The sequence below is a fragment of the Eurosta solidaginis genome, chromosome 5, assembly GCF_040869045.1.
Source record: "Eurosta solidaginis isolate ZX-2024a chromosome 5, ASM4086904v1, whole genome shotgun sequence".
NCBI lineage: Eukaryota > Metazoa > Arthropoda > Insecta > Diptera > Tephritidae > Eurosta > Eurosta solidaginis.
Window position 1 is genome coordinate 222,626,201 of NC_090323.1, and position 23,844 is coordinate 222,650,044.

The window sequence follows — 23,844 nt, forward strand, 5'->3', positions numbered from 1 at the left end:
CCTATGAGCTTTATGTAGATATGACGATAGTGAAGCGAATAAAACCCAAAGGCTGGCTAGGTCATGTTATTCGAGTGAACGAAGATGTTCCGGCAAAAAAAGGATTTCAATTGACATCACAGTTTGGAAGCAGAGGAAATGGAAGCTCTCCAATGATTTGGGATAGACAGGTGGAAGAAGACTTGGCCTCCCTTGGTGCTTCTAATTGGCGTCAATTGTTGCGAAAAAGGGGCAGCTGGCATAAATTGTTATAAAACGGCCAAAAAGTTCTTTATGTGTACAATCATCATACATTCTTGCATTACTCGAAGAATATCGTTTTTATTTTTATTGGGTTGTCTGATCCGTTGCAAAATTTTTACCTCATTTAAGCAATGGAACGTATTAATTTAAAAACGTACTATCTCGTATGAGTTTTGGTGCTGTAATCGCAAAAACACTATCCGGAGGCTTTTCATATGGATCCAGTATGAAAACCATTTGTTTTACCTGCTGAATATTCAATTCACCTAACTTCGTTTTTATGGCATTCTTTTGAGGCGTTGAGATGTGCATATGAGTGTACGTATATTAGGCTGGTGCTTACAAATAAAATAAACAAATTGTTCCATTCTCACCTTTTCAAACTGTTATACGAAGTTACAGGACTAAAATTTATGTGTGACATCATCTGCTTTAAGCTGATCGATTTTGGATTTTAAATGTAAAAAAACAAATTAGTTTTTTATTTCCAATGCAAAAAACAAAAGTTTGCCCTATGCGACATTCTTAAGCCATCTCTAACCGGGACCAAAATATACTATTGTAACGAATCCTCTTATTTGCAACCTTGTGCTAAGTTCGAATCACTAACTGTTGAATAAATAACTCCAATATTTAATAATGCAAAATGGCCTTTATTAAAGTACTTCACAATAAATTACACTACTATTGCCCGACAGATAGCGTGATTAATCGAAAACTGATTGAAGCGCCTCTACCGTTGAGGCCTTTTATACTCTTTGATTTCTTCGTTGCATCTTCTAGGCGCTTCTGTTCTAGAATCTACTAGTTGGTTATCTGTTATAATTATAATTACAGATGTACGTGTATAGCTCTCAAATGCGCGTATGTTTGTGAGCGACACTTCCACAATTATAATTGCATATCTCAGATAAGATATCTGCATGTGTTTGTACGTTGCTTCTCTGCTGCGTGTTCGTAAATATGTGTAGGCATGATGATAGAATTATTGATGTGCATTCACGTCACTGCTTAGCATCGGCTTAGAGATGGCAGTACCCCTTAGTGTTGCTAATATTCGTAACACTATATACGCATTATAAATCAAAGTCTTTAATTTTGGAAATAGGTAGTCTTGCACACTACTAAACATATTGGGCTGTAATTACTTTTCAAAAAAATGTCATATATTAAGTATTTTGATTTTTATAGCTTTTAGGCCGTTAACGAAAGACAAAAACTAAGTTTTTTCTTATTCTCCTACGCGTTTCGATTTTTTTACATCTTCTTCAGGGAGCCTGGTTTATTTAACATAAAACATAAAACAAAAACGACAATTATTAATATTTTCACAACAAACAACATTCACCAATATTTCACTTACATTAATTTATATAATAACACACATTAAAATATAATTTAATTGTGACTAAAACAATAACAATAATAAACAACACAACATACTGCAACATTTACATTAAGCTTTTCAAAGATTGCTACCAAAATAAACATTAGCTCACAACTTTCTAAAATATTTAAGACTTAAATTTTGTACACATTTTCGGGCATACATATGTGTTTGCATATATCTTCATATAATGCGTGTCTCAACAAAAACACTGCCATTGTCAAATATAAAAACTTTGTGCTTTTTACTTTATGAAAACGAGTGGAAGTAGAAGTTAATCGTCATTGCATTACTATCAGTTTGAATTTTTTAATGATAGCGATAGACTGAAAGCAACTTATTTAACGCTTTGACTACTTGTGACTTAGATTGTCGTTAACGTTATGTTTTGGTCTGACAGACCACACTCTGGTAAAACGCACATATAACACAAAACGAGGTTTTTACACAAAAAATCAGACAAACGATATTGTTCTATAGTAGAATAGAAACTCCTCATGGAACTTTATAAAGCCATAAGACAATTTGTAGAAAAATGATGGGCAACCCAAAAATTTTTATTAAAATTTTTGAAAATGGTCTGTCAGACCACAACGCTAGTCCTAGTTCCGATCTAGCAGCCAATATAAGACGAAAAACATTGTTAATTGGGTAAAACTAGTTTCAATAACACTATCTTAAATTCATTTATAGAAGTTAATGTATTACGAAATTGAAATTTCTGTTCGAGCGCCGTGAATTGGCAGTAAAACAATGACAAGACGCTTATCTCATTTAGGTGTCAGCACACAGAACACCTGCAACGTTGCGGTCTATTACAAATCTGCATCATCAGCGAAGGTTAGGTGATAAAAGAGCTATTAAAAAACAAGTAAGGAAGGCTAAGTTCGGGTGTAACCGAACAGTACATACTCAGCTGCCAAATTACAGCTTGCAAAACTTTTAAATTACCTTCTTTTAAAAGTGGGCGGTGCCACGCCCATTATCCAAAATTTTACTAACTTTCTATTCTGCATCATAAGGTCAATCCACCTACCAAGTTTCATCGCTTTGCCCAGGAACTTACATACCAAACTTCATTAATATACCTCAAAATTTACTCAAGTTATCGTGTTTAAGGACAGACGAACGGGCGGACGGACGGAGATGGCTAAATGAATTTCGTTTTTCTCCCAGATCATTTTGATATATAGAAGTCTATATCTATCTCGATTAGTTTATGCTGTTACGGGGTAACGTTATGCGAACAAAATTAATATACTTTGTCAGCTCTGCTCAGTTGAGTATAAATATATGCCACAAATTATTTGCCGCATTTAGTTTATGCAAAGTATCCTGCTATTGCTTTAGATAATATGACCGTTGTGTGCTCATATTGTTAATATCTAAAATTCAAAGATGAAGCAAAAAGCAATTGTATGCAACATATATTTTTGTAGATAAGCGTTTATATTTTTCGAATAATGCTAAATGAAAAATCGAAATACTTCCTAGCCAAAGTAAATACATCGCAATTAATTTCTACAACATGGATATGCTCATTAAGCGCGGGCGAAGCCTCGCACAACCATGACAAGCTAGCACAAAATATGTATATAAAAAGATATGATTGTATTCACGTGTTTCGATCAAATAGATGAGCCTTATTTACAAGCCTTATTTACCTCGGTAAGCAGTCACCGTTATTTCAAGCATTTTTATTATGCTTTGCTCTACTCTAGCATTGGGAGTGATTTATGAACTTATTGTGGAGTACTTAATTTAGTGTTCTATATCGATTATTCGCCGTTAAATATGATTTCTTTTGCTATTTATTATAAATCAAGTATTAATTTAATAGAACATATAATTACAACACTGGCAAGTTTGATTGCTTCATTTATTATTAGTTATTGTACATATACATAATGTAATGGTAGCGTGCTCCGCCTACCACACCGAAGATCCTGGGTTTAAGCCCCGGGCAAAGCAACATCAAAATTTTAGAAACGAGTTTTTACAATTAGAAGAAAATTTTTCTAAGTGGGGTCGCCGCTCGGCAGTGCTTGGCAAGCACTCCGAGTGTATTTCTGCCATGAAAGGCTCTCAGTCAAAACTCATCTGCCGTTCGGAGTCAGCATAACACAAGTAGGGTAGTTCTCGTAAATCAAATAAAATTTGTTTTTTATTTTCATTTGTTCAAACAGTTATTACAAGATCAAATATATCACTTAAACTTTTATCCGGATTAGAAACGGTTAAGGTGTGCTGCTCGTGGGTCAAGATTTAAGATTTCTCTAAAGAAACTCAAAATGTTAAGAATATGGGTATAGTTTTCTTATGACAAACGCTGTTATAGTACTGTGATGTTTTTGATCATGCTGCTACCATTTGAAGGGGTAATACTGAAAGTCATTTACTTGCCTCTTAAGGCCTCCCTAATATAAAGGTGTAGGTACCTAAACATAGTAAGTTTATTAGTTCCCTATGTATGAATATAATATAGTAAAACAAAGTTTTCACAACTATAGTATTTTTAAACAGGGAATTATAACTTTGTTCGAATAGCGGCGTGCTGTTATGGTACTTATAAGGGAATATAAAGGATAAAGATTTTATATATTAATTTAAATGGCGGCCGCCGTGGTGTGATGGTAGCGTGCTCCGCCCGGGCAACATCAAAATTTTAGAAAAAAGGTTTTTTCAACTAGAAGATATATCTTTCTAAGCGGGGTCGCCCCTCGGCAGTGTTTGCAAGAACTCCGAGTGTATTTCTGCCACGAAAAGCTTCTCAGTGAAAACGGTTTGTCCGATAATATGATAACTTGTGCAAAAGTTTAAATATATTTATCAAAATTTGTTAAACTGTCATATCTGGTCCCAGAAAAACTGGAATTCAAAAAAAACTCGGTTGGTAACTTTACTTTCAACTTAATTTAATTGCATTTTTTCGATTTTCGAAATTTTCGATATCGGAAAAGTAAGCAGGGCTATTATCTAATTTCGTCCATTTTCAACACAAGTATAGTTTTGCTTTAAATAAGCCCATGAAAAAATTTAACGCTGGATGTAAGAAGCAGCCGTTGCTTCCCAACCGATTTTGCGCATATTCACAAAAGGCTGCACTTTTCATAAAAACAATGCTTATATTAACTTTCGTTGGGATAGGCCGATTTTTCTTCGATTTATAGCACTGATAGTTTAATATAGGAATTGCCTGAAATAGGGCAGGATCAAGCCTATTTTCACACATTTTTTAAATTTTTATACTTTGCTACACAATACCACTACTGAGGTGTAATATCACTACGACTTAGTCATATACCGCAAAAGTGTTGAGCTTTTTATTACCATTAGATTTTGGATTTCTTTTTAACGTATGCGTGATTGCTAAATAATTTCTTTAATTTTCGTTCGGCGTATATTACATTTGCAAGCACAATATGCTTACCAAATTTTAAACATGATATCTTTAATAACTTTTGATTTAGGGCTTGCAAAGTTTTTAAATTTACTTCTTCTCCATTTTCCATCTTGAAGTCAATTAACGTATCAAGATTTATTACTTTGTCTACCTTTGGTAATGAATCATTGCATTTTATTCATTTTTATACTCCGCTGAGAAAAGCTCACAGAGTATATTAATTTTGTTCGCATAACGGTACCCCGTAACGGCATAAACTAATCGAGATAGATATATACTTCCTTATATCAAAATGATCTGGGCGAAAAAAAATTCATTTAGCCATGTCCGACCATCCGTCCGTTCGTCTGTCCGTAAACACGATAACTTGAGTAAATTTGGAGGTATCTTAATGAAATTTGGTAGGTAAGTTCCTGGGCACTCATCTCAGATCGCTATTTAAAAACGAAATCGGACTATAACCACGCCCACTTTTTCTATATCGAAATTTTCGAAAAACCGAAAAAAGCGATATTTCATTACCAAAGACAGATAAAGCTATGAAACTTGGTAGGGGCGTTGACCTTATGACGCAGAATACAAAATTAGTAAAATTTTGGTCAATGGGCGTGGCACCGCCCACTTTTAAAAGAAGGTAATTTAAAAGTTTTTCAATCTGTAATTTCGCAATCGTTGAAGATATCATGATGAAATTTGGCAGGAACGTTACTCCTATTACTATATGTGTTCTGAATAAAAATTTACAAAAAGTTTAATATTTATACAGTATATAAGTAAATTATGTCAACATTCAACTCCAGCCTTCTTTACTCATTTTTTAAGTGAGCGTGATCGTGCGGTGCCACGCCCATTTTTTTAAATTTCTTTTTTCCGTCAGAAAGTCAACCCACATGTTAAGTTTCGCCACTTTATTGTCTTTGGTAGTGAACATGGCTCAACTACATATATGTTTGGCTCATCTCTACAGCTACAACACAGCTTTGTTCAGATTGTCAAAATTTCAGTGTTGCTGTTGGGCGAATAGAGTCAAAACATAAAACTTAGCAATTTTTGTGTGTTGTAAAAAAATGTTGTCAATGTGTTGGTTTCATTTTGAGTTTGTAATCGCCTTTTGACAATCCTTACTTCAGTGAAATGAAAAAAAAAATAATATAAGCTGATGAGATGAGCCCACCATGTAGTTGAGCCATGGGTAATGAATTATCGAATTTTTTCAGTTTTGAAATTTTTGATATCGAAAAAATTGATGTTTCACCCGTTTTCGACACCATTCCATTATGGTTCCAGATAAGCTAGTATACAAAATTTATATTTTCTAAAGTTCTCCTGTTAACGGACGGAAGGACATGGCTCAATTAAAATATTTTTCTATTCCCATAATTTTGATATCAGGAAGTCTATATATATATCCGATTCCTTTATGTAAATATCCTTCCGTTATCAACCGAAGTTTTTATCCTGGGTATATACTGCCATTCTAATAGAGAATGTGGGCATCTTCATTTATTTCCCAGGGTATATTCTTTCATTTATTTCCCAGGGTATATTCTTTCATTTCTTTCCCTGGGTATATACTGCCGTTCTAATAGCATCAAAGTCGCATATAAGGAATTCAAATTATAATTTTGTTTTGCATGAATAGCAAGATGACATCCAATTAGTCCAAAATATTTATTTTCATTAAAAAAAGCGCATATGTTTGAAAGCTAGAAAAAGGTTAAGTCCAATGTGTCAGTTTTAGTAAAAATGTAGATAGCCACATTCTTTCTTAGAGCGGCAGTATAAAGGTTGTTGCTATGGAGCTATTTGAATGAGAGTTAATTCTTTCCACAATATTGTAACGATATGTGTTATATTGCTCTACAAGCCAATACATACATATGTTTACGTGTAACAGCTATTTTGTGACGTCAGTGACCGGTGTCTGTTTTGATAAATGATATTTACGGTAATTTTGACACGAAATTTGTGGTGGCTACCTCAAGTACAGTGGATCCTTATACACAATCATTTATGGGACAAGAAATTAATGGAAATAGTACACGGGGTGAGAGAGTGACGTTATTTAAGGATAATAATATACCTTTCATTTATGTGTATTGTATGTTGAGCAACTATCCTGTTCAATATTTTCCATTATTAACAAAGTAGGAGTTTCTAAGTTGTAGTGGAACCGAACACTATATACCCAGCTGTAGTGTTTCAATGAAGATACTGCAGTTAACTTAATTCTGTTGTATATTGAGGGAAATCTATGGCTATAGAAAATGTACCGTTAACCGTGCCACAAATAAAACTTGTTAGCATGCCAGGCTACCACACCGAACCACCTGGGTTCAAGTCCCGGGAAAAAACAACATCAAAGTCTTTCAGAAAAGTTTTTCTAGGCGAGCACTGGTTTGGCAAACATTTTGAATATGATTCTGCCATAAATCTCAGTAAAATTCATCTCTGGCCGGTGATGCAGGTCTCCCCCGTGGAATTCTCATCGTACCTTTTCTTTGCTTCCGAAGCCCCTTGCTGGGAGCCAGAGTTTGCATACTCCCAAACCGCTTTCGGTTCGGTGCACTCCGCTCTCTGCCCATCGTTGTTATTTGTTTTATTTAAGCTCATGTTTAGTATCTGCTCCAAGCCGCTATATCCGCCCCATATGCAATCGCCATTTTGGATCACCGTGGTTATATTTGGCCTCTCGATCGTGACACAGATCTTATAAGAGTCTATGTACAGAACCAAAATCAAGCGTAAGTTCCGTGCGCCAAACCATCTAATGAAGGAAGGCAAAATAAGAAAAAATGTAGATGTTCTATTTTCCACCCAACCACGGATGGGACGTTCTTCATGAAGACCGCAACGTACAACGATTCAACGAGGAAAAGCTTTGAACTGCTCTGCGCACTATGAAACATAGAAATATTCCTGCGAAATACCTGCGGAGGCAATTAGGCTAGCTGCAAGTAACTGCCCAGAACTTATGTTGCACATGAACAACAAATGTCTCGAAGAAAGGTCTTTCCCCTCCATAGTTTTCGTTCCAAACCGGAAAGATTACCCCAAGGTTCCATCATTTTACCGCCAACTGTGCATATTGGAGACTGAAGGAAAACTACTGGAGAGCCTCCTGAAGCCACGTCTCACGGATGTATTAGAGGAGGGGGGAATATCTGCCGAAAATCCTAAGCGACTACTTGAGAGACAGGTATCTAATCCATGAAACCACTCACGGTCAAAGAATGATAAAAATAAGAGACGGAGCAGCGCAGGGTTCGGTACTATGTCCGGATCTCTGGTATATTACTTACGGCAGTCTTCTTCGATTGGACATGCTAGAAAGCAACTTCCGCGCCGCTTTTGCAGACGACGTGGCAGCTGTGATAACAGCACCAATTTGGGACAGCTCAAACTAAACTAGTCCATTCGTATTGTATATAGATGGATGGCTGATCACGGTCTCCAGCTAGCAACTGCAAAAACTGAGGTCTTTGGGGGATGAAGCTAGACTATAAGCTTATTTTCTCAATGAGCCTGCGAAAGGGCTGTGCATACAATAGCGAATTTGAGTAGATTAATGGCATATGCAGGCAGTACAAGAAAGATGATGACATCAGCTTCGAATTCTATACTATTTTACGGTGAAGAAATCTGGGCGGACGCAATGAAATACTGTAAGAACCGAATCACGCTCACCTAGCTCCAAGCCAGAGGGGCGGTGCGTATAGCTTTGGCTTAGCGCACGTTTTCGGCTGTTGCTTTCTTGGTGTTTTGCGGAAACCATACTGGTACATCTTATCGTTAACGAAAGAAAAGCAATGCGCAACAGCAACAAAAACGAGTCGACGCTGGACAGACAAGTGAAGCAACGCCACCGTCAAAAAGTGCACCAGAGAGCTTATTTCTGAACTGCACAGAATGGGCAAGGTTGAAAACCCGAACTGTCTGTACTGTTAAACTTTAGATAATGTACGCCACACCTTCTTCGAATTCGAGCACTTTGCCGAACAACGATGGAGGGTTGAAGAGAAACTTTGCGACCTATCCACCTTGCAGTGTCATCAACAACACGAAAGATGGGTTACGATCAACATATATGTATGTCGGGCATATATTCCTCACATAAATATGTATGTATGTATATATATTTCTCTAATACATATGTACATACATATATATGTGTATGTGGGGCATACAATTCTCAGCAAACGAGAAAATGAATGCCTAGCCCGTTCCCGTGATGGTCGGGCTAGTACCTTTACATTGCTAGTTACCGGAACGCACCGGATATGCATACGCAAAGGACCAACAACATCGATAACACTCCCCAAAACCTTCGGGGAGTGTCCTTATCTATACAAGAACAACAACAGCAACAACAACAACAACATGAATGCCTAGCCCATTAGCGTGAGAGAAGCCAAGGAGCTCACGTAGCGCGTACCAATAATTCTCATTGCGGCCCCAGTTACAGAGGATTGCGCCGTCTGGGGGAGATCTGGTTACAGTGGGTAGCTCTTCGTGGAAGATGGGAGTCCTACACTTGGAGAGTCTTACAATGTGGCTTAAATATCTCGGTCAGTGCATAAAGCATTTACTACTTCGACGAAACTCAAACTCAAACCAAAAAAGCAAGCGTAAGATAGGAGTAATCTCTTTGAAGTCTGCACTGCCTACTTAATGGTGGTATTACTTCGAACGTAATTGGTGACCTGCCAAGGATGGATACTAGACTGGGTTGGTCCCCATACAAAACAAAAAAAAATTGCTCATGTCCACCCCTACATTTGAAGATTATGTTGAGAGGGTTTCGGAAAAATTGTTTTAAATTTTTTTGATCCTTCGAAATACAGCCAAAAAGGTTTTTTCGTTGTAACTTGGTTATTTGTCGTCCGATTTTTAGAATTGATATGTCATTATTTTGGCCTTGAGAAGCTTCACATTTCCGTTTAATGTCCTTTTAAGCTATAAAGTCGTTTTCACATGATTAGGTCAGCTAACAAAATTTTATCCCCCCCTAATGTATGTTTTTTCCTTACCAAACGAAATTACTTCAAATTCAAGAAAATGTTGCTTTGAAACCATATTACTAAAATAATAAACAAAGAAGTTATAGCACTTTCAATATTTATTGCAACTGTTATTTTACCTGATTCTTATTATACTTAGACCTGAAACCCATGATATTTTTGGAGGAAAAATTGCAGGGTTTGCATTGAAAAGTTAAAAAAGATATGCCAAATATCATGAATAGAGGAAGTCAAAGTAAATAAGTGAGTCAAACCTGTTGTTTCGAATTTATAATAATAACACTATGCGACAAAATCACCTTTTTTTTCTGTGTATTGGACAAACCCACTTTTTCGTAGAGATTGAGGCTTAAGTAAACAAAGTACTATCTCCGTTTTTAGAACTTAGCCTCCAAAAAATAGATATCGGTTTACGAAGTTTGAAGTTCGAAATTACTATGTTTACCTAAGCCTCAATCTCTACGAAAAAGTGGGTTTGTCCAATACCCAGAAAAAAAAGGTGATTTTGTCGCATAGTGTTATTATTATAAATTCGAAACAACAGGTTTGACTCACTTATTTACTTTGACTTCCCCTATTCATGATATTTGGCATATCTTTATTAACTTTTCAATGCAAACCCTGCAAGTTTTCCTCCAAAAATATCACGAGTTTCAGGTCTAAGTATAATAAGAATCAGGTAAAATAACAGTTGCAATAAATATTGAAAGTGCTATAACTTCTTTGTTTATTATTTTAGTAATATGGTTTCAAAGTAACATTTTCTTGAATTTTCAAGTAATTTCGTTTGGTAAGGAAAAAACAGACATTAGTGGGTGGGTGGTGGGGGGGGGGGGGGGGGGGGGGAATTTTGTTAGCTGACATAATCATGTGAAAACGACTTTAAAGCTTACGGAAATGTGAAGCTTCTCAAGGCCAAAATAATAACATCAATTTTAAAAATCGGACGTCAAATAACCAAGTTACAAAATTTTTCCGAAACCCTCTCAACGTAATCTTCAAATTTAGAGGCGGACATTAGCAACTTTATTTTTCGACCCAGTCTAATGGATACGATGACGATAGAAGTCCATCAGAGATATATGCTATTCTGTTCTAACCCAATAAACCTATTTCAAACTGTTGATTTTATTATCTATTATTCTTGATTATATCGAAACACTTAGATTTCAAATGCATGCATAGTAGGGCGGGTCGATTTAAAAATCGGGTAGGGGCAATTTCAATTCTACCTGCTGTATCTTGTGGCGGCTTAAAAAAAACAAAACAAGCAGTTTTACGATCTGCAATTGTGTCACAGTGATACCTTCATTTTTTAAAACGGTTGAATAAAAAACCCACACAACTATTTTACGACATGCAAGTGCATCACAGTGATACCTTGGTTTTAAAAGGGGGTTGTAAAAACGCTTATTTTTTATTATTTTTTTTTTTAATTTCTTTTCTATTACTAAGTTAAATTCATTTTTTCGTTTACATATGTTCTGACTAAATAAATTTCTAAAGAGAAAAATAAACTCCAAAAAGAAAAAACATAGGCATTTCAAAGTGGGATTTTTCAAAATTTGCCCCTACGACCCAAAAGGGGGGGGGGGGGGATATCAGAATTCGTTTTAGAGGTATGGTTCCTTCGCCAAAGTTTCTCATTTTGATCCCCAGAATATGATTTTCATAGAGCAATGCGCGATTTTTTTTGCCTCCCCAAAAATCGACCCCGCCTAATGCATAGATATATATGTACATATTTGGTAGTGAAGTTGCACTTACCTACATAACTAAAATTTACATACATTTTTACTTAAAGCTTTTCTGCTAAATTTATGCGTTTGTTATTCCTTTTAAAGACAAACTATATACCCATTTACCTTCGAAGCTTCCATAAAGAAATGTCAACAAAGAGTTATGTAAAGGAACCAGACAGGCCAATAACCAAATACAACACATAAATAAATAAATATAAGTCATGTGACTTGTACGCGTTCTATTTCAGTCACTCAATTCTATTAAGCTAATAACTTCCACTCAAGCAAGTTAGCAGAGATATTCCAATATAAATAAAATGTGTGGCTTCATACACCCGTGTTTGAAGAAATGTACACTTACTTACATACTATATGTGTGAATGTATGTATGTATATGGGGCCATAAATTCTGTGCTACCGTTTAATAGTTATTGCAACATGCAGCTTCATCCGCATGTCATATATTCTTTATATCATGAACATCAAAGTTATTGAACAGTCGTCAATATTTGGTTTGAATCAGCTTTTAGTATTTGACTCGATTCCGTACAAGTTGACGCTCGCATTGTGTATCGGAAGGTTTGGGTGTTTGGTTTATTTTATGTAATACAGTCCAGTAAGTTTATATTCTAAGTTTTTTTTTTTTTAATTTTGTGAAAGTTGCATACTGCAACTTATTATCGCATACAATTTCATAATTCTTTTTTGTTTTTCAGTTCACCGGGAATGAGGATCCAAACGGAGTTTACTTGGATTCGGAAATGGAAAAAGTTTTCGCCGGTCCAAGTGCGCACAAGGAAAAGTTCGATGTAACGAAATTTCAGGACGCGAATCAACCGATTGGTTCGTATAAGCAGAGCACTGGTGAGTCAGACTTCTAACATCTTCAGTGAACAAAAACATTTGGGTATGCTCATGATAGTTTTTTTTATTGAGCTACTCTAAATTACTCTGAGTTTAAGTATTTCACATATTTGTGTTTAATGACAAATTTTCTTGCACTGAGGTGCTCTACTTTTTGCTTCATGAGTCTGCTCAAAATTAAACTAAAACAATTTAGACCAAGAATTTCTGCACCAACCTTTTGTTAGAGCAAAAAACAAATTGACAGTTGTTAATTTATGAATACAAAAATACTTACTTAATTGGCGCTTAACCGTTTAAACGGTTATGGCCGTCCAACAAGGCGCGCCAGTCTCTGCCAACCGGCGCCAATTGGTCACACTAAGGCAGTTTAAAAGGTTTTCCATCTGGTCGTTCCAGTGGAGTGGGGCAGCCCTCTATCTCTGATTCCCTAGGCGGGTTACAATAGAAACCAAACCGGATCCAAATAATCAAGTAGGCAGAATAAATTTTGTAAAATAAGACTTAGTCGCAATGCTCAAAATGTCCGAGAGGGACTAAAGCGTTAGTTATACTTACATACCATATCAGGGCACAGCAACATTGCTCTCACAAACAATATCTGTTCAATGAGATTTGCGTGTACTTGATTAGACTATGCAGTGTTTGCATTGCATTGCATGGAAACTGTTGAATTTTGATTTTCATGTATGTGCTATGCGCGCGACTCTCTCACTAACCGTGCTGTTAACATTGTTATTGCAAAGAGTGTAAAAATGAGCTTCGCTCTCAGAGTAGCACATGTTGCTTGCTTGTGGTTGTGCATATTTTTGTCATCTTTGATATTTTACATACAAACTTTATTTGTGTGTGTGCTTGCCCTTGTCAGCTATAGTCTATGTACGCTACGTAAAGTATAATCACGTTTATGTTTCACATGCTATGTACTGTTTTGCCATGCAATGCAATGTAAGTATAACTGACCCTTAACAAATCAATATTGCGGAAGCTCTTAATACAGTAATATGGCGTCGAGCGAACTCATCTTTACTATTGAGAAAAGTTAAGAGTGGTTCAGATTTTCAATCGGCATTTTTCAACAAAATTCTTGGCAGTGGTTTGCAGGGTGATCTTTCAGCATTTGAAAAGTTGTATCCCTGACAACCAAGGCGAATCTATACAAGTCAAGGCGAATTCAGTACCAGGTGTTGTTATTCCAACAGCTGATTGCTTCTTCTTGACTATTTTCCATACAACGCCTTGTGCAACAATTTGTCAGTTAATCGAAATCAATGCAAATTTTCTTTTGACTTGATATTCTTCTGCACCGCGAATTGGTTGAATTCGCTTTGCTACCACCTGGTATAGATTCGCCTTGATACAAGTTGATCGCAATGCGAATTCAAACAATTCGTCGTGTAGAAGAATATAAAGTCAAAAGAAAATATGCATTGATTTCCATTAACTGGCATATTTCTGTACAAGGCGTTGTATGGAAAATATCTAGAAGGCGCAATCAGCTCTAACAACACCTAGTACCAAGGCGATTTCAGAAGGAGCTGGTGTTATCTTAATAGCTGATTGCTTCTTCTTGATTACTTTCCACATATCATATTGTACAGCAAGATGTCAGTTAATTGCAATCAATGCAAAATTTTTGAATTCGCTTTGCCAACACCTTGTAAAGATTCGCCTTGCCTGGTACAGAATTCGCCTTGCTGACAACTGACACAATTTATGTCAACATCGTCAAACAGGTCCTTGTTTTGTTGTATCATGGGCTTGCTTAGACAGAGTTTACAAACGAATATTTTTGTTGATAATTATCGGCAATTTTTCTTTTGGTGTTGCTCATTCCATTTACACACGGCAACTATCTTAAATGGTGTTACCTACATGCGATGTCTCCCCACATGTCACCAACCATCTTTTCAATTGTTATGTGGAACCTACGCCTCTAACACCTATCTCCCTATGCTCCGCCCCTATGGAAACAGCCAGTTTCCTTGGTCTCCCGTTAGAGGACTTTGATGACAATTTGTGAGTGGTCGTGCCCATTGAATGGGGCGAAGCACTGTTAATACAACAACAACAACGGCAGAGCTCTCTTCTTGCAACTTTTTGGTATTTTCGTACAATTTTTTTTTTTAATTTTTTGTTATACATTCAAAATTAAGCACCAAATATTCATTATTTTACATAAAATGTAAATAACAATTATTAAAAAGCAAAAAAGGATCACTTTCCAGAAAAAAAATTATGTAAGAAAGATATTGTAGAAGAAATGTAAGAAAATAAGCATAAAGACAGATCCATGGTTCAACTATATACAGGTTGGCTCATCTGTAAAGCAACAAAATATGTCTGTTCAAATTGTCAAAATCTGTGTATTGGTGTTGGTGCGAATGTTATGGAATGGAAACATAAAACTTAGCAGTTTTTTGTATGTGTAAGTAAAATGTTGCCAATGTGTTGGTTTCATTTTGAGTTTGCCATCTCCTTTTGACAATCCCTTCGACCATGCAATGACATAAATAAAATCAGCTGATGAGATGAGCCAACCTGTACATAATTGAACCATGGACAGATCATTTTTGTTTTCAAACAAGTTAAGCATAAAAGTGTGACAAAACAATGTATAAATAAACAAATTAATCAAAAATTTGACAAAATGAATACAATTAATGAGAATGACGATATTCAACTGGATTCATCAATTTTAATTACAGTACATCGTAAAAATGAACTTAATATTGAAGAAGACTCAGAATATGAGAGTACAATAGATCCCGTTAATCCACAAAATAACTATGATGATATACCCGAAGACTATCCATTAGTATCTGAGCGAGCTGGTCACGGCGATCATTCGGTAAGTTTACAATTTTCAAGTAGATCCTTAAATAACTGATGATTGGCGTAGCTTTAGCTATATATGTTACTAATAACTCTTGGGGGAATGTAGGGGTTTTATTGATGCCTCGGATGCCGAGAAAAGCGGTAGCATAATATTTCGAACGGAACATACCCACAGCAACAACCCCTTTCTATTTTTTACTTATCGAATCTCTGTGTTTTATCTTTAAATAATAACTGACCACTAACAAAATAAGGAAGCTGAGAAAACACAGTAACGGTAATTTAGAATGTGATACTGCTTTGCTAAGATACACGTGCCATTTTGCAGCCGTGTTGTTATTAGTCAAATTAGAAAAAACTTTGACTAAGGCTTGCAGCTTTTTTGACATAAGCTATTCGGCTGCGTCAAGCTGGCACCCCGAAATGCTAATTATCTAATAAAAACTATGTGGTTCATTTGCCTAAGGTAAGCTGAGGACGGCCCATCCAGTTTTTTCGTTAGCCTACCTAAGTTCGGGTGTAACCGAACATAACATACTCAGTTGAGAGCTATGGAGACAAAATAAGGAAAATCAATCTGGGGTAACCCTGGAATGTGGTTGTATAACATGTGTATCAAATGAAAGGTATTAAAGAGTATTTTAAGAGAGAATAGGCCATAGTTCTATGGATGAACGCCATTTAGGGATATCGCCATAAAGGTAGACCAGGGCTGACTCTAGAATTTGTTTGTACGATATGGGTATCAAATGAAAGGTGTTACTGAGCATTTTAAGAGGGAGTGGGCCTTAGGTCTATCGGTGGACGCCTTTTCGAGATATCGCCATTAAGGTGGACCAGGGGTGACTCTAGAATGTGTTTGTACGATATGGGTATCAAATGAAAGATGGTAATGAGTATTTTAAAAGGGAGTAAACCTTAGTTCTATAGGTGGACGCCTTTTCGAGATATCGCCATAAAGGTGGACCAAGGGTGACTCTAGAATGTTTGTACGATATGGGTATCAAACGAAAGGTGTTACTGAGCATTTTAAGAGGGAGTGGGCATTAGGTCTATAGGTGGACGCCTTTTCGAGATATCGCCATTAGGGTGGGCCAGGGTGACTCTAGAATGTGTTTGTACGATATGGGTATCAAATGAAAGGTGGTAATGAGTATTTTAAAAGGGAGTAATCCTTAGTTCTATAGGTGGACGCCTTTTCGAGATGTCGCCATAAAGCTGGACCAAGGGTGACTCTAGAATGTTTGTACGGTATGGGTATCAAACGAAAGTTGTTACTGAGCATTTTAAGAGGGAGTGGGCATTAGGTCTATAGGTGGACGCCTTTTCGAGATATCGCCATTAGGGTGGGCCAGGGTGACTCTAGAATGTGTTTGTACGATATGGGTATCAAATGAAAGGTGGTAATGAGTATTTTAAAAGGGAGTAATCCTTAGTTCTATAGGTGGACGCCTTTTCGAGATATCGCCATTAGGGTGGGCCAGGTGTGACTCTAGAATGTTTGTACGATATGGGTATCAAACGAAAGGTGTTACTGAGCATTTTAAGAGGGAGTGGGCATTAGGTCTATAGGTGGACGCCTTTTCGAGATATCGCCATTAGGGTGGGCCAGGGGTGACTCTAGAATGTGTTTGTACGATATGGGTATCAAATGAAAGGTGGTAAGGAGTATTTTAAAAGGGAGTAATCCTTAGTTCTATAGGTGGACGCCTTTTCGAGATATCGCCATAAAGGTGGACCAAGGGTGACTCTAGAATGTTTGTACGATATGGGTATCAAACGAAAGGTGTTACTGAGCATTTTAAGAGGGAGTGGGCATTAGGTCTATAGGTGGACGCCTTTTCGAGATATCGCCATTAGGGTGGGCCAGGGTGACTCTAGAATGTGTTTGTACGATATGGGTATCAAATGAAAGGTGGTAATGAGTATTTTAAAAGGGAGTAATCCTTAGTTCTATAGGTGGACGCCTTTTCGAGATGTCGCCATAAAGCTGGACCAAGGGTGACTCTAGAATGTTTGTACGGTATGGGTATCAAACGAAAGTTGTTACTGAGCATTTTAAGAGGGAGTGGGCATTAGGTCTATAGGTGGACGCCTTTTCGAGATATCGCCATTAGGGTGGGCCAGGGTGACTCTAGAATGTGTTTGTACGATATGGGTATCAAATGAAAGGTGGTAATGAGTATTTTAAAAGGGAGTAATCCTTAGTTCTATAGGTGGACGCCTTTTCGAGATATCGCCATTAGGGTGGGCCAGGTGTGACTCTAGAATGTTTGTACGATATGGGTGTCAAACGAAAGGTGTTACTGAGCATTTTAAGAGGGAGTGGGCATTAGGTCTATAGGTGGACGCCTTTTCGAGATATCGCCATTAGGGTGGGACAGGGGTGACTCTAGAATGTTTGTACGAAATGGGTATCAAACGAAAGGTGTTACTGAGCATTTTAAGAGGGAGTGTACATTAGGTCTATAGGTGGACGCCTTTTCGAGATATCGCCATTAGGGTGGGCGAGGGGTGACTCTAGAATGTTTGTACGATATGGGTATCAAACGAAAGGTGTTACCGAGCATTTTAAGAGGGAGTGGACATTAGGTCTATAGGTGGACGCCTTTTCGAGATATCGCCATTAGGGTGGGCCAGGGTGACTCTAGAATGTGTTTGTACGATATGGGTATCAAATGAAAGGTGGTAATGAGTATTTTAAAAGGGAGTAATCCTTAGTTCTATAGGTGGACGCCTTTTCGAAATATCGCCATTAGGGTGGGCCAGGTGTGACTCTAGAATGTTTGTACGATATGGGTATCAAACGAAAGCTGTTACTGAGCATTTTAAGAGGGAGTGGACACTAGGTCTATAGGTGGACGCCTTTTCGAGATATCGCCATTAGGGTGGGCCAGGGGTTACTCTAGAATGTTTGTACGATATGGGTATCAAACGAAAGGTGTTACTAGCATTTTAAGAGAGAGGGGGCATTAGTTCTATAGGTGGACGCCTTTTCGAGATATCGCCATTAGGGTGGGACAGGGGTGACTCTGGTATGTTTTTGTACGATATGGATATCAAATTAAAGGTATTAATGAGGGTTTTAAAAGCGAGTGGCCCTTAGATGTATATGTGAAGGCGTTCTCGTGATATCCACCAAAATGTGGACCAGGTGATCCAGAAAATCATCTGTCGGGTACTGCTAATTTATTTATATATGCAATACCACTAACAGTATTCCTGCCAAGATTCCAAGGGCTGTTGATTTCGCCTTGTAGAACTTTTTCATTTTCTTCTACTTAATATGGTAGGTGTCACACCCATTTTACAAAGATTTTTCCAAAGTTATATTTTGCGTCAACAAACCAATCCAGTTACCATGTTTCATCCCTTTTTTCGTATTTGGTATAGAATTATGGCATTTTTTTCATTTTTCGTAATTTTCGATATCGATAAAGTGGGCGTGGTTATGGTCAGATTTCGCCCATTTTTTATACCAAGAAAAAGTGAGCTCAGGTAAGTACGTGGGCTAAGTTTAGTAAAGATATATCGGATTTTGCTCAAGTTATTGTGTTAATGGCCGAGCGGAAGGACAGACGGTGGACTGTGTATAAAAACTGGGCGTGGCTTCCACCAATTTCGCCCATTTTCACAGAGAACAGTTACCGTCATAGAATCTATGCTCCTACCAAATTTGAGAAGGATTGGTAAATTTTTGTTCGACTTATGGCAATAAAAGTATTCTAGACATACTAAATGAAAATGGGCGGAGCCACGCCCATTTTGAAATTTTCTTTTATTTTTGTATTTTGTTGCATCATATCATTACTGGAGTTGAATTTTGACTTAATTTACTTATATACAGTAAAGATATTAAATTTTTTGTTAAAATTTTAATTAAAAAAAATTTTTTTTTAAAAAGTGGGCGTGTTCTTAATCCAATTTTGCTAATTTTTATTTAGCACATATAGAGTAATAGTAGTAACGTTCCTGCCAAATTTCATCATGATATATTCAACGACTGCCAAATTACAGCTTGCAAAACTTTTAAATTACCTTCTTGTAAAAGTGGGCGGGGCCACGCCCATTGTCCAAAATCTTACTAATTTTCTATTCTGCGTCATAACGTCAACCCATCTACCAAGTTTCGTCGCTTTATCTGTCTTTTGTAATGAGTTATCGCACTTTTTCGGTTTTTCGAAATTTTCGATATCGAAAAAGTGGGCGTGGTTATAGTCCGATATCGTTCATTTTAAATAGCGATCTGAGATGAGTGCTCAGGAACCTACATACCAAATTTCATCAAGATACCTCAAAATTTACTCAAGTTATCGTGTTAACGGACGGACGGACGGACGGACGGACGGACATGGCTCAATCAAATTTTTTTTCGATCCTTATTATTTTGATATATGGAAGTCTATATCTATCTCGATTCCTTTATATATGTACAACCAACCGTTATCCAATCAAACTTAATATACTCTGTGAGCTCTGCTCAACTGAGTATAAAAAACAGTTCAAGCCAAAAACCCTCAAAAATCCATAAATTGAAAAATTGTTGTTTCTATGCTATGCTTAATTTGCTCGGGATAGCCGACCCCTTTTTCTCGCTAAGCCACCTTGGGGGAAAAAGAAAAAGTTAACGTAAACAAATTTTACTTGGAAATCCCAAAATCAAAAAAATACAAAATTACTTGTTTTTTGCAATTTGGTTCGTTTGCAAAGCTTAGTCCAAGATAGCCCGACCATAAGTTTTTCGTAAGCTCTTTTGGAAAAAAAAAATCAAAGCTGTGTGAAGCTAACACCCAACCTCTTCTCTCGTTAGCCCACCCATGAAATAAAATGATGGCAAAAAAAAAACTGTTCCAGCTGAAAACCCCAAATCAAAGAATTGAAAAATTATTGCTTCTGTGCTACTGCCCATTTGCCCACGATAGCCCAAGCTTTTTTGAGTTAAACCACCTTTTGGAAGAAAAATTAGTTTAAAAAATTTCAAGATATTACCCTCAAAATCAAAAAAATACAAAATTATTTGTTTTCAAAAGTTGTTCGTTTGCGAAACTTAGCCCAGAATAGCCCACCTTATATCTTTTCGTAAGCCCCCTTTTGTGAACAAAATTTATCGGAAAAATTGCAAGCTGTGTGAAAATGGCACCCATAAATTTTTAATAAAAACTATGTGGTTCGTTTGGTCAAGGTAAGCCCAGGATATCCCATTCTCTTTTTTCCACCCAAAATCAAAGAAATGTAAAATTATTTTTTCTATGCTATGGCTCATTTGCTCGGAGTAGCACGCTTTTCCTCGTTAAGCTACCTTTGGCATAATAATAAATTAAAATATGGAATCAACAGCATACTTGAGTTTAACCGAAACCGAATCGGTGGTCTTGAAAAGGACATACCCTATAGTTAATAAAATATAAGTGGAAATGAAGAGCTTAGTGTTTGACTAAGATATTGTTTTTGCTATGTTTTCAACATAATCATAATTTTTTACAAAATGTTTTATACCTTTCATGAACATGAAATGGTATATTAACTTTGGTCCGATATTTGTAACGTTGAGAAATATAGAAGATAGACTCACCATTAAGTATACCGAATTGATCAAGGCGACGAACTGAGTTGATATAGCCGTGTCCGTCTGTCTGTCTGTTTGAACGCAAACTAGTCCCTCAAATTTTGAAATATCTCAATGAAATTTGGCACAAGGATGTATCTTTGTATTATATTAGACATTTGTCGGATCCGGTAGGATCGAACTACTATAACATATATCTCCCATACAACCGATCGTTCAGATAAGACGATTTTGGTCATTCCTGCCGAAATTTAGAAAATATAAACGTAAAACTCGGGAATATATATTCTAATATATCATAGAAGATATCCTAAAAAAATCACTTTGATCGGAGCTATATATAGTATATATCCCATACAACCGATCGTTCAGATAGAAAGATTTTTGGCAATTTCTCCCTTAATTTCCAATATAAAAACGTTAAACTTGGTGATATGTATTCTAATATATCATAGAAGATTTCCTGTAAAAATCATTTCGATCGGAGCTATATATAATATATATCCCATACAACCGATCGTTCAGATAGAAAGATTTTTAGCAATTTCTCCCTTAATTTCCAATAAAAAAACGTTAAACTTGGTGATATTTATTCTAATATATCATAGAAGATTTCCTGTAAAAATCATTTAGATCGGAGCTATATATAATATATATCCCATACAACCGATCGTTCAGATAAAGGGGTTTTTGCCATTTTTTATTTTATATTTATCAATCGTTTGGGTATGTACATCTGTTCACTATATATTTCACATCTTATACATCACATTATTTGGAGAGATCTAACGGGATAAGATTATTGTTCAACCCCATTCATGAAAGGTATGAAGTCTTCGGCACAGGCGAAGACAGTCCCGTCCTTACTTGTTTTTTTTGTGAATGGGATAGAAAAAATCAGTGTTCTTTCCTGGGCAAAACTTGGGCAAACAAAAGCAACCATTTTGCGTTTTTTTTATTTTCGGAGGATTTGAACTTGGAAATATATTTTTCCGATAATGCTTTTCCAAAACAGGGCTAGCAAAAAATGTGCGTGGGCTATCATGGGTTACTGCGAACTTCTCGGTTGGGCGATAGCCTGCCCCGCCTTCCATACTGAAGGTCCTGGGTTCAAGTCCCAGGCAAGTCAACAACAAAAGTGTAGTAAATCAATTTTTTAGTAAGCAAAAAGATTTCCTAACTTCGATGGCCCTTCGGCAGTAAATAATTTCTGCCATGAAATACTTCTTTATGAAAACACATCTGCTTTAAAGCTGTCGTTCGTTATCGGCGTAAAACATATACATAGGTCCCGTTCCGCCAATACATGAGACAATACATGAGAAAGGTTATAAAAAAGCATGACTTCAATTGGAAGAGAATCTCAGCCCAAATCTCACCGGAGATAAATCGCGCGAAGTATTTATTTTATTTATTTTTTCTTGGGCTTACCTTGGGCAAACGAACCGCACTGTAAGTTATTTTAAAATTTTTTTGATTTTTTTCATTTTTAAATTTGAAAACTCTTATATCGTGACCATATCAAAGAGTATTTTATGAGGGAGTGGGCCGTAGTTCTATAGGTGGACGCCATTTAGGGATATCGCCATCAAGGTGGATCAGGGTTGACTAGAATTTGTTTGTACAATATGAGTATCAAAAAAAAAGGTGCTAATGAGTATTTTAAAAGGGAGTGGGGCTTAGTTCTATAGGTGGACGTCGTTTCGAAATATCGCCATAAAGGTGGACCAGGGGTGACTCTAGGATGTGTTTGTACGATATGGGTATCAAATTAAAGGTATTAATGGGGGTTTTAAAAGGGAGTGGTGGTAGTTGTATAGGTGGTCGCTTTTTCGAGATATCGCCATAAAGGTGGACCAGGGGTGACTCTAGAATGCGTTTGTACAATATGGGTATCAAACGAAAGGTGTTAATGAGTATTTTAAAAGGGAGTGGGCCTTAGTTCTATAGGTGGACGCCGTTTCGAAATATCGCCATAAAGGTGGACCAGGGGTGGCTCTAGGAGGTCTTTGTACGTTATGGGTATCAAATTAAAGGTATTATTGAGGGTTTTAAAAGGGAGTGGTGGTAGTTGTATAGGTGGTCGCTTTTTCGAGATATCGCCATAGAGGTGGACCAGGGGTGAATCTAGAATGCGTTTGTACAATATGGGTATCAAACGAAAGGTGTTAATGGGTATTTTAAAAGGGAGTGGGCCTTAGTTCTATAGGTGACGCCGTTTCGAAATATCGCCATAAAGGTGGACCAGGGGTGACTCTAGAATATGTTTGTACGATATTGGTATCAAATCAAAGGTATTAATGAGAGTTTTAAAAGGGAGTGGTGGTAGTTGTAATACCTGCAAAAATTTCAAGGGTTTTTTATTTCGCCCTGCAGAACATTTTCATTTTCTTCTACTTAATATGGTAGGTGTCACAACCATTTTACAAAGTTTTTTCCAAAGTTATATTTCGCGTCAATAAACCAATCCAATTACTATGTTTCATCCCTTTTTTCGTATTTGGTATAGAATCATGGAATTTTTTTCATTTTTCGGAATTTTCGATATCGAAAAAGTGGGCGTGGTCATAGTCGGATCTCGTTCATTTTTTACACCAAGATAAAGTGCGTTCAGATAAGTACGTGAACTAAGTTCAGTAAATATATGTCGATTTTTGCTGTAGTTATCGTGTTAACGGCCATGCGGAAGGACAAACGGACGACCGTGTATAAAAACTGGGCGTGGCTTCAACCGATTTCGCCCATTTTCACAGAAAGCAGTTAACGTCATAAAATCTATG

At 36.8% G+C, this 23,844-nt stretch overlaps 1 protein-coding gene across 16 annotated transcripts in view; it reads left to right on the forward strand.

The window, feature by feature from the left end:
- Ae2 (Anion exchanger 2) overlaps positions 1-23,844 on the forward strand; it is a 241,479-nt gene that overhangs the window by 167,368 nt on the left and 50,267 nt on the right. For 15 of the 16 annotated variants that reach the window (XM_067788512.1, XM_067788504.1, XM_067788503.1 and 12 more), the window contains 2 exons: positions 12,513-12,660; positions 15,369-15,511. In XM_067788512.1, the coding sequence (XP_067644613.1) occupies positions 12,513-12,660; positions 15,369-15,511 (291 nt within the window). Of the gene's footprint in view, positions 1-12,245; positions 12,413-12,512; positions 12,661-15,368; positions 15,512-23,844 lie in introns of those variants that run through there. The other variant, XM_067788516.1, reaches the window with a different exon arrangement.